We start from the raw sequence: 12,355 nt of genomic DNA, 5'->3' as shown, positions 1-12,355 counted from the left end.
GTGTCTCCTCTTCTCTTGTTCTGGAATGCGTTAATTTTGTTGAAAGATTATCGTGGTAGTGAATGTACACGAAGGCGGCCGTGCAGATTCTATGTGTGTCGCGCTCATTGTACTTTTTGTAACGTGCACAGACACAACCCTGTGTGCGCCGAGTCTCTCATACTGCGCAGCTCACCTTGGAAGCTATGAGCGTTATGGCGACGCATACCCAGTCGAAAAAAAAAATAGAACCGTGTCAAAAATACGTCAAAATATTCTGTTGTTCTGTCGTAATGGTAAGGTTTTTCTGTAGAACTGTAGTTTTTCTGTAATATAATTCTGTTGTCTGTAGTTCTGTAGCACTTTTCTGTTGTAACTACAAAAATTTCTGATGTTACCACGGAAAGCTCTGTTGTCACAACAGGTTTCCCGTCAAAAACCGGACAGAAATTCTGTCGTAACAACAGAAAATTTTCTGTAATTTTTTCCGACTGGGTATAAGCCGCTTCATTTCGTCCGACACCGTGGATGGGCGGTAGCTCATTTAGGCAGACATCAGGATGTCAGTGAGCTGCAGGTTGGTCTCCATCCGTATTTTGTTCATGGCCAAACCCTTTAACTGCAATGCGCCGAGAGCGGAATCACCGTTTGTAGCTCTGTTGCGCCACAAGCGCAATTATTTTTTAGGTGAAGGTATTTTATGTGACATTTCCAGAAAAATGCAGCGTCCAAAAAAGCGACACCAAATACTGAGATTGGTCACATGGAGTACTGTAAAGTCAACACTCCGAGGACCACTCAGGGTCAGGCGCTCAGTTCAAAAGTGCCGCTGGAGCGGGAAATTGGGATGTCCTACCGGGCCAGTCAGTGATTTAACCCGAAATTTGGAGGTTTCGTGTTTGCAACGCGTAAGCAGTGTTAAGTGCCCTCCGTGCATTTATTAACATTGAGATTCGAGCGAGCGAAGGTCCCGATGTTAACACATTTAATACGACTGCAAAAGCTCGAGTCCAAGGAGGCGCTGGTCCATATGTCATCAGCAGCACCTTGCCGCCCATAGACGTAGAACAAGGCGGCATATTATGGGGCCATATTTTATTAGCACCATTTCAATTCCATTTGGTCGGACGTTAGCGTGATGGCGGCATCAGACGAAAGCAGCAATCGGCCGTCACCATTTTGATCATCGTTGATTTTCCAGATGCCGCGGGGCCAAGAAGAACGGTGATCTGGTGTTGGAAAATCTTCAAATTGTTCTGTTGCAAAAGGAAGTTCCGATAGAACTTCAAAGAGGAACAGGACGCCTCTAACTAGGCGAACACTTCTGGGCTAGCGCTTTTGTTTTCATTGGAGTGGTGGTTAGTTTGCGAACACACTTTACTACTCAAATCATCATTAATCAATTATTTAATTTGTTCCTCTTAATGCAGACATATTTATTAAGGCGAAGGTTCTCGAAGTGACCAGCAGACGGAAGCTATTAGCGATATCCCGTCGTTTCCTTAAAGGCACAGTGTCCTCCATAATTTTTCGTGCACCCTCGAAGTTGATGTGATTGTCTTGTAAGTGAGCATTGTCATCTTGATAAACCTCTGAGAAGTCCTGCGCTGTGCACCAAACAAACGAAATGCAAAAAGAGCAAAACCTGTCAACAGTGCAACACTTGTGTCTTGTCGATTGTGAACGTGTTTTCCACTTATAATCAATGCCATGAGGCCTGATCTGAGCAGCCCTCGTTTTCCAGGAGCATCTCACCTTTTTGAGGCTGGTGACTTGAACGGCGGGAATAAGATCCTGGGGGTCCGACTCGAAGAGGCTGGGGTCGGTATTGGGTCGGCTCTTTACGTTCTTCGCGGGCTGAGGAATCCAGTAGCTCTTCTGCAGAAGCGAAAAACCAACAACTTTTGAGCGAGTTGTTGCGCTCTCTGCTAGATTAACTGCCACGGCGGAGCGTTGCCCCCGTTCGCTTTCATCGACTGTCAACGAAGTGTCGAGAGTGGCACTGAAGTTCTGGTAATTGAATGATGTTAAATTAAGATTAGAGCATGGGACATTATGGGGCATAAGATGAGCGAAATAATCATTTAAACATCTAATTATGAGTGAAAAATGCAAAAACAGTAGAAGAAGTTGATGTCTTGGCGTTTGTGTCATTATTTCGTCACTATGCGTGCGGGCTCCTGCATATTTGTCCGAGCAGACTTTTTTGGGTCATCAGCTGTTGGTAAGATGTTTCCCAGATAATATTTAGTGGGGCCACCAAGAAAACAAGAAAAAATTGCTAAGTACAGTTGTCACTTCTGATACATGGTGACGTCACATTTCTCTGCTCAACCAGAACACTTCCTATACGGCGATGGCACTTCGCTTCTCACCATCCGGTGACTGAATTCTATGACAACGCATTTTTTTCCCCTGATGAGGCTTCTAGTGAAGCATTAAAATGACTTAGAGGTCGAAGGCTAAGAGTTCGAAAATGGAGAAAACCCATTGATACTAGAGACAAAACTCGGTTAAGTTTTTTTTTACACAAATACGATGAAAAGGGCAAAAGGAAGCAGTGGTAGGACGAGAAAACAATATTTCGTGTCCCATAAATGCTGATTAATATAATTGTGCAACAGCCCTAGTTCATAGGGCGCAGTATCTGTCACACTTGTTTCTGTGGACACCTGACCCGCGCCGTAAGGGAAGAGAGGAAGGTGGAAGTGAAAATGGATAGAGAGAAAGAGCCGTATTGCGATCACCTGGGGACATTTAACGTGCGTTGACATCGCGAGTGAGCAGGTCCTGATGGCAGTTCCTGGCCCTACGGGGTTGGGACGGTGGGCCAACGCCGCTCGGGCGGGGGCTAGGCAGCCACCGAATTTTTCTGTTGTAGGCCGTCATTGCACCCGCTACCGCTGCGGTGGCGGTGGACGACGGCCGTTGTTGCGGCGCGCGTCTTTCTCTCCCTCTTCTTTTTTTTCTTCTCTATTTTCTCTTCTGTCGGCATGAGACAGCGGAGGTAGCTCAGCTACAGAGCCAGTAGCAGGCCCGTGCATTTTCTTTTCCTTCTTCCTACAGCCACAACAACAACAAAGTTGACATCGCACAGCACACGGACGCCTCTTCGTTTCGCCTTGATCTAAAACGCAGCCGCCGCGGTCGGGATCGAGCCCGGGTACACCGGCACGGGGGCGTCTTACCACTGCACCACCCCGGCGGGGCCCATTACTTCTTTGAGATCGACGTTTTTAAAGCGAAAGCCTTAATTCCTATACTCCTGGAACAAAATTCCGTGTGCGAGAGTTGTGCGCGAGATATGACAGCGCCTCCTATTAGGAGGCATTGGATCTATGCGCGAGATTTCGCGAGATATATGTTCTGCTTGCCTAGCGTTCATGCCATTGCAATCCCAAACTTGAACGCGCGCCAAGGAACGCCACGCGACAGGAGCGATGGTGTACCATCCAAACACAATTGCCGGAAAAAGTGACAAATGTTGTGCCTTTCTTTTCCTGTAAATCAATTATAGTTATATGTAGCACTCCTGCAAACGCCGATAAGAGGCAAACGATGAGGCAAATAACAGGAGAGCAAGGGTATACGCTAGCAATTCTCCTCTTAAAGGACATATAAGAGACCCTCTAAGTTTTTCTTAGAGCCAGCTTCGCTCGCGTACTATACCTCATTTCAGATAAAAAAATGCGCAAAGTATTGAACGAATCAAGAAAAAATTAATCATAACATTGCCACAATGAAATACGTGAATATTTCTGCAATACTTTGAAGTTTGCCTGCTAATCTGACACAGGCTTCATTTCTTGACGTTCAGGCACCTGCGTGGCAGGTTAGGAACGATAACTTTCTGATCATGCATCGCAAATTGGGTATATTTGCATAGGGTGCTCAGACAAAGAAAGAAGTGAGTTAGCCCCCATGCATCGCAAACTTGAGCATATTGCCATGGAGCGCTCCGACAAAGAAACCTGACGCGTTTGCCTTGATGGGGCTGGGCAGGTAGGTCACCGCTGCTTGCGGCGGGGGCCAGCCTGCCACCGAATTTGGGGCTGGGACAGGTAGGTCACCGCTGGTTGCGGCGGGGCCGGCCTGCCACCGAATTTTTATTTGTTGTAGGCCGTCATTGCACCCGCCACCGCTTCGGTGGTGGTGGACGATGGCTGTTAATTGTTGAGTCGCGCGTCTTTCTCTCTCTCTTCCTTTTCTTCTCTATTTTCTCTTCTGTGGGCACGAGGCTGCTGAGGTAGCTCAGCTACAGAGCCAGTAGCAGGCCCGCGCATTTTCTTTTCCTTCTTCCTACAGCCACAACAACATACTCACGCCCCCGAGTACCCAGGACCTTCACAGGGACAGCTTTGAAGACGTGGACGATTGGTTGCAGCATTATGAGCGGGTCGCTGCGTTCAACCTCTGGGATGCCGCCGCCATGTTCCGAAACGTCTACTTCACTCTTGAGGAGGCCGCTCAGACCTGTTTCAAGAACCGTGAAGGGCAGCTATCCTCCTGGAGTTTGGGTTTATTGGGATTTAGACTATTTTATTTATTGGGATTTACTGAGTGTGCGGTAGAAGTAGGCGGTAGGAAAGTTAGAATACCGGTAAGCTGTCTAAGGAGACGAAAGATTTGATTAAGAAACGCCAGAGTATGAAAGCTTCCAATCCAAAAGACCAGATTGAATTGGCCGAGATATCAAAGTTCATCAATAAGCGCAAGGTGGCTGATATAAGGAAGTATAACATGAAGAAAATTGAGCATGCTGTAAAGAACGGGAGAAGCCTTAAAGCGGTAAAGAAGAAATCGGGCATAGGCAAAAACCAGATGTATGCGATAAGGGTAATAAGAAAGGTGTTAGGCAAGAAGACACAATCTCCCCAGTACTATTCACAGCTTGCTTAGAGGAAGTATTCAGAGACTTGGAATGGGCAACGCGTCATCACGAATATGGACAAGATAGTCAAAGTAGCCGAGGAGTTCTATACAGATCTCTACAGCAGCCAAAGTAGGCAGGACCGTAACGAGATTGGCGGCAGGGAAAAACAGACGTTTCACTAGTGACGAAGGACAAGGTCAAGAAAGCATTAGAAACTATGAAAAGGAGGAAATCAGCTGGAGAGGATCAGATAAAGAAAGTAACAAACTTCCCATAAAGAAAGGTGTTAGGCAAGAAGACACAATCTCCTCAGTACTATTCACAGCTTGCTTAGAGGAAGTATTCAGAGACTTGGAATGGGCAACGCGTCATCACGAATATGCACAAGATAGTCAAAGTAGCCGAGGAGTTCTATACAGATCTCTACAGCAGCCAAAGTAGGCAGGACCGTAACGAGATTGGCGGCAGGGAAAAACAGACGTTTCACTAGTGACGAAGGACGAGGTCAAGAAAGCATTAGAAACTATGAAAAGGAGGAAATCAGCTGGAGAGGATCAGATAACTACAGATTTGCTGATAGACGGGGGGGGGGGGGGGGGATGTCGTGCTAGAAAAACTGGCCACCCTGTATCGTAGTGCCTGGTGTCATCGACGGTGCCGGAACCATGGAAGAATGCAAACATTATCCTCATTCATAAGAAGGGGGACTCTAAGGACCTTAAAAATTACAGACCAATCAGCTTACTGTCTGTTACGTATAAGGTATTTACTAAGGTAATCGCTAATAGAATCGGGACAACCGTAGACTGCAATCAAGCGAAGGATCAAGCAGGTTTTCGGAAACGGTACTCTACTATCGATCATATCCATACCATCAATCAGATGATAGAAAAATGCTCGAAATATAACCAGCCCTTATACATAGCATTCATTGATTACGAAAAAGCATTTGACACAGTTAAAACATCGGCGGTGATGCAGGCATTGCGAAATCAGAGGGTAGACGAGCCGTACGTGAAAGTGCTGGAAGATATATATAGTGGCTGCACAGCAACCATAGTTCTGCATAAAGAAAGTAACAAACTTCCCATAAAGAAAGGTGTTAGGCAAGAAGACACAATCTCCCCAGTACTATTCACAGCTTGCTTAGAGGAAGTATTCAGAGACTTGGAATGGGAGCAGTTAGGGATAAGGGTAGATGTAGAATGCCTCAGTAATCTGCGATTTGCTGATGACATTGCCTTACTAAGCAACTCGGGGGATGAACTGCAAATAATGATTGATGACCTAGACAGGAAAAGTAGAAAGGTAGGCTTGAAAATCAATATGCAGAAGACTAAGGTAATGTTCAACAGCCTCGGGAAGGAACAGCAATTTACATTAGGTAGCGAAGTACTGGAAGCAGTAGGCGATCATGTCTACTTAGGACAGGTAGTAACCGCAGATCCGGACCATGAAAAAGAAATAACAAGAAGAATAAGATTGGAATGGAGCGCATTTGGTAAACACTCGCAGATTATGACTAGCAGCTTACCGGTATCGCTCAAGAGGAAAGTATACAACAGTTGCGTCTTACCTGTACTCACCTACGGGGCTGAAACGTGGAGGCTAAGCAAGAGAGTTCTACTTAAGTTGAGGACAACCCAGAGGGCTATGGAACGAAAAATGGTAGGGGTAACATTAAGAGATAGGAAGCGTGCAGAGTGGGTCAGAGAAATAACTCAAGTTACCGACATTCAAGTGGAAATTAGGAAGAAGAAATGGGCATGGGCAGGGCATGTGCGAAGAGAGGATAACCGATGGTCGCTTAGGGTAACAAACTGGATTACAAGAGAAGGAAAGCGTAGCAGGGGGCGGCCGAAAATTAGGTGGGCGGATGAGGTCAAGAAGCTCGCGGGGATCAAGTGGATGCAGCTAGCACAGAACCGGGTTAAATGGAGAAATATGGGAAAGGCCTTCACCCTGCAGTGGGTATAGTCAGGCTGATGATGATGCGATTTAGACAAAATTGTCTGGGTGAAGAGGGCTAAAGGTGACACGCGTGGTCGCCTGTCTGGGCCCTAGACACCCTGCATTCATACATACAGAGTATAGGGTGCCTCGATATAGCGCGCGGCGGCGCTGAAATCAAGGCATCCTAAGACGGAGTAAAGCCCGAATGACTTTAAGCCACCTGGCGGAAATGTACGGCAGCTCAGAATGCCGGGAACGGGACAAACGCGATCTGCAATCAAGAGTCCAGATGCCTAAGGAAAATGTCGCGGCGTATGTCGAGGACATGACACACTGGACCTTACAATGTCAGAGGACAAAATGCTGCACCTCCTCATGCGTGGGCGTCAAAGGAGCAGCTTCTGCTGGCCTCGTCCGCAGCCCTCCGACTCCTGTCGCACAATTCCTTGCGGAGTCATCGATAATTGAGACAGTGCTACAACAAAGAGCTTCGGCCTACGATCGTACAGTCACACCGTGCACGCCACCTCCGCGTCTGCCGAATCACCATCGCATGGCATCGACGCAGCTGCGTTACGGGAGCTCGTCCATTGGACAGTGCGCGACGAACGCCGACAACTGTATGGAGCCCCACCGCCGGCTTCCACCACCATTGCGAGCGTTGTCCGCGACGAGGTGCAGCAAGCGCTCCGGCCTCCATTTCCAACCGGTGAACCTCGCCCTGCTGCAGCTCCCACACAGCCTGATTGTCGCCGCTTACGTGCTCCAAGGTTCTGCAGCGTCCTCCGTCAAGTTCGGCTTCTTTCGCTCCTGTTCACGCGTACGTCCCACGACCACCCGACCCCTTCTCCACACGTTTCACAGTTCCGACAATCTCCACGTAAGGCTGACGAGTGGCGTACCCCCGACCGACGACCATTGTGCTTTCACTGCGGCGAACCGGATACCACCTATCGGCGGTGTCCTTATCGTCGTCTGGAACTTGAAGGATTTTCCGCCAATTCTCCGCGTCCTCGCTATGGTGAGCGACTTCGAGACGTCGAAAATTTCCTTAGCGAATAGCGGCTACCGTCTCGACCCTGGCCATTTTGATCACCGTCACAACCTACCTCCCGTAAATAACGGGCGGTAGGTTGATCGGCGTTTGGAAGTTGGCCGACTTCCACTTATTCCTTCAATATCAAGGATATCTGTATAATTATTACATATTTTCATGATTTGATGATCAATTGTCTGTTCAGCACAATTAGTAAGAGGTTTGTCTACAACAATAAAGTCGTCCGCAAATTGTGACCAGTATGTCTATTTAGATAATGACTTGAAAATTTATTGTAATTGCTCGACACTTCAGAAAATACGTGCATAGATAATTTCTGTATGTATATATATCGTTGAAAGGTAGGATATTACGTGTTGCCATGAATGTTACGGTGTTTAAATTTTCCTTATATAATACTCTAATGGCCCTCCGCTGCAGTGCAGATAGTCTATCATTATCAGTCTTAATTCCGGTACCCCATACTAAGCAACAGTAAATAAAGTGAGTGTGTATAAGTGAGAAATAGAGCTGCTTTTTGAGACTGACAGGGATAAAATTTCGTAGGCGGCTTAACATTCCAATACATCTCGCTACTTTCATTCTTACATTTCCCACATGACAAGACCATGTTACGTTTGACTGGAAAGTAACACCTAAGAATGTATGACAATATCCACGCTCAAGCAAAGCGTCATTATAGTACAGGGTCATATTGCTGAGAATGTTTTTTGCAGAAAATATTATATATTTTGTTTTGCTTATATTTATTTGAAGCTTGTTTCTATGTACCCATAAACCGAGCTCATTCAGCCATGCGTTTGACGTGGTCTCAAGTTCCTCAAGGCTTTGCCCAGAAAAAAAAAAAAAAAAAAAGACGTGACGTCACCCGTAGTTGAAATATTAATGATATCATTTATATACAGCACGAAAAGCAACGGGCCGAGTACAGAGCCCTGAGGAACGCCGCATTTTACGTTTTCTTTCCCTGATGTAATGTCATGTATAGAAATGAACTGAGACCTCGAGTGTAAATAACTCCGTATAAGACTTTGTGCTCTGCCTCTAAAACCATATGCTTCAAGCTCACTGAACAAAATACGGTGTTTTATAGAATAAAACGCCTTACGAAAGTCTAGGTAGATTCCAACTGTAAATAACTTGTCTTCGATGTTACGGATGATTTTATCCTTAATATTCAGCAGGGCCGTTTCGGTCGATTTCCCCTTTTGAAATCCGTATTGCTGTTCAACTATCATTTTCCTTGGCGATAAAAAAGTGCTAAATCGTTTATATAGGATTCGCTCTGCAACTTTGAAGAATAGTGACAACACTGAGATTGGCCTGTAATTTTTTTAACTCGTTGTATTTACCACCTTTGTGTATTAGAGTAACGCGAGCAATTTTCAGTCGTTGTGTGAAAATGCCAAGGGCTAGCATTTGATTGCAAATATGAGATAGGGGCTTTGCTATGTCATCTGCAACTGCCTTAATCGGTAGGGCTTTCATCTTCACCACCAGCCTATTTATTGTAAAGAGAATTCATAACAGAAATAGCTTCATCCTCTGACGTAGAAACGAAAAATAGACTGTCCTTTACGACATCAGTAATACAACTTAATGAATTCTTTATTCATTTTCTTTTTCACTTGGCCGAACGTCAGCATGACGGCAGCATCAGAGGAACGCAGAAAGCGTGCAATCACAGACATCACAAGACAGCGGATCTTTGTCAATGAACTCGTGGCTCGTTCACTTGTCATGCATGGATGTTTCCGGATGATAAATGGGGGCAAAATTATAAATGGATATTGGACATTTTTAGAATACGACCCCTGTTTTGTAACTTATTGCTTTTATGTGACTCGAAAGATGCTGACGATATTATGTTATTAGGCAACTTATTCCGTATGCCTGGCTTGTTGAAGCGTGGTGGGTTAAGGAACTCTGTACCGGGTATTTCAGCGAAAGCTTTCGAAAATTCCTATGTATAAGGAGCTCAAAATAAAAAAGGAAGAAACTATCAGCAACTGTCGACGTAATTAATCATCTCAATAATTATTCTTTAATTAGCTCAGTTGGGTGGTTTGGCGGTAGGTGCCAATGGAGAGTACGACGCCACGGACAAGAAAAGCCGCATCAGCTTTTGAAACTAAGATCGTTTCAGAGTGTCCGGCGCTATTTATTTTCCTTTTTTTTTTTTGCGTAAACGATTCGCATCAGCGCTTTAGACGTGTCGGAAGCTGGAGATGAAATAACATGTTCGTTGATGACATGAGCGAAAATTCGAACTGCCAGTGCAAGGCCATGGGATTTCTTTTAGTCCTTCGCTTAAAAAATATAGCGGCTATGCAGTTTGCAAAGACAACCCCCTTCCTTGCAGCAAGTGGCAATCAAAAAAAATATTATCGACAACAAAAGCTTAAGTGACGTATAGGTGTGCGAAAAAAAAAATATTCCTCTGCATTAACACGGGCTAATTTCCTGAAACTTATACGAAGGTATAAAGGCACGCACATGTTCCTTTCTCTGATAAAAATACCAGGCGGCTGGGTATAGTCAGGTAAACCTACCGAGATTACTGCATGTCTAATCCTCTGTTTTGTCGTGTGGGAAAAAAACGGTGCATTCCCTCCCGCTGCAGCTGTTTAGAAAGTCGCCGACTTCGTTTCAATAATGGATATGGCATTGTATTGTCCACGGCGTCGACCTCCCCAGTGGCACAGACCACCCAACTGTGCTAAAATGAAAGCTAATTAGCTACATTTTGTTATTCAGAAATATAATTAGCGAAATATTAGGTATGCTGCCATTGGTAAGTCAGTTTCCAACGAGAGCAGAAGGTAAATAGAAGGAGCGGAGGAAGGTGGAAGTGAGAAAAGGAACGCAAGTGGAATAGAAATTATTTAGATTGAAGCGGTTTCCCAGTTGCTTTGATGAAATGTTCTCCTTGTGTTCTCGCAATAAATCACGTACGCTGCGGTCACGCGCATATTTATACTTTTCTTTTATTTAAAACTGTTTTTTTACATATATGTCGCCGAAACTTCCATGAAACACTTGCAATATTGCAAGAAGAAGAAAGACAAAGCAGCAACAAACAGTATGGCGTGTTGTTTTTGTCAATTAGTTTATCTTCTCTTCCGTCTTTTCTTGCGGTACATTTCCATCACTTATTCTAATAACGTGCAGCTACAAAAAAAAAAAAAAAAAAAAAAAATTAGAGGACGCTGAAACTCCGTCTAAGGGTAGACGCAATAGCACCTTTAGCACCGCCTTTTCATCTCACGAATTTCTTGTTTTTTGTTCTTTTTTTTTTTTTTTTGAAGGAGGTAGAGGAGGGCGCAGCATTTGTCTCGCTTTTCGGCGGACACCTGCGCTTACAACCAACGGCACACGATTGGAGGCACATATGTCGTCGGCCCGAGTCCGTATATTCGACTAGCCTTAACTATATCGGATGAATGCTAAAGGGGAACCGAAATGCTATGACGCCACACTGAACTCTGCACAAAGAACCGTTGCGTCAAAGTTTTGGTACGAAATCACGTACACAGTTTTTACAAGTTTTTAAAGCGATATTTCAATTTTGGGATAGGGCGCGGCTTTTCGGTCGAAGGAGCCAAGTACGCAGTCGCGTAAAGTAAAGTATCTGTACTTTGATATTATGTTACAGGCACAGTTAAAGTCAACTGTCGTAGACGTTGGTCGCAGCGAGTACTTTCTAATGCTGTATTCTTTTCGAAGGACAGGCATCGGTGTAGTTTGTTGACATATATATGATGAAAGCTGAGAACAAACAACAGTAGTGTAACGGTGGATGCCAGATGGGATTGCGCCACATATTTGAATACGATGCAGCACCAACTAGCCCCTCAAGCCGTTATTTTGGGATTGATAACGCAATCGATGACTGAGCCGTGAAGCGTTGAAATAGTAGAAAATTTATTGCATGTGATAGCTATTGTTGGTGAAGAGCGAGGATGACGAATCTTCTCCCTGAGTCTGTATTCAGAGTTTGCGTCGTTTTCAGAAGTGCCGTCGTCTCCCTGACCTCGAGCCATTTGATTGGTAGGAACACTGAAACCGGACGTCACTACCGTTTCCGCTTTTGACGTTTCCACCAATCACAAGACTCGAGGTCAGGTAAATAACGACATTCCTGAAAACAAAGCAAACTCAGAATACGGACACTGCAAATGACGCCACCTGATGGAGATGCTGGCATAACGCGAGTACCCCTGCGCGCGGAGGAGGGAAGACTTACTGCTGGTGAGCAGGACCGAGACGAACATGGCGTGCAGGATGGTGAGGCTGTTGAAGTTGAGCAGCACAACGAAGACGAGCAGCGGGTCCGAGTAGCTGAGCACAGGGTTGGAGCCGAACACGTAGAGGAAGAGCATGCAGACGCCGCTCAGCAGCAGAATGGTGAACGACGAGCTCAGAAAGTGGCTGCCCCAGTACACCAGCTCAGTGGTGCCGGCTATGCTCAGCAGCTCCTGCGCATTATTCAT

General features: G+C 45.5%; 1 protein-coding gene across 1 annotated transcript; it reads right to left on the bottom strand.

Moving 5' to 3' along the window:
* Positions 1-1,072: 1,072 nt before the first annotated feature.
* On the bottom strand, positions 1,073-12,355 carry LOC146182335 (uncharacterized). The gene is made up of 3 exons (XM_084575935.1): positions 12,109-12,355; positions 1,735-1,857; positions 1,073-1,581 (listed from the first exon to the last, which is right to left on the bottom strand). Exons 1-3 carry the CDS (start codon positions 12,353-12,355, stop codon positions 1,556-1,558), a joined length of 396 nt encoding a protein of 131 aa, XP_084432061.1. The 3' UTR covers positions 1,073-1,555.

Source organism: Amblyomma maculatum, chromosome 8 (assembly GCF_055883805.1).
Source record: "Amblyomma maculatum isolate TAMU_Amacu chromosome 8, ASM5588380v1, whole genome shotgun sequence".
Classification (NCBI taxonomy): Eukaryota; Metazoa; Arthropoda; class Arachnida; order Ixodida; family Ixodidae; genus Amblyomma; species Amblyomma maculatum.
Note: the sequence above shows the minus strand (reverse complement) of the source record. Positions and strands in the feature narration are given on the sequence as shown.

Coding starts and splice junctions, on each gene's coding strand:
- LOC146182335 (XM_084575935.1), bottom strand. CDS start 12,355: ATGAATAATGCGCAGGAGCTGCTGAGCATAGCCGGCACCACTGAGCTG. Junction 1,858..12,108: donor CTCGGTCCTGCTCACCAGCA/GTAAGTCTTCCC, acceptor TCGCTTCTGCAG/AAGAGCTACTGGATTCCTCA. Junction 1,582..1,734: donor AAGTCACCAGCCTCAAAAAG/GTGAGATGCTCC, acceptor TGCACAGCGCAG/GACTTCTCAGAGGTTTATCA.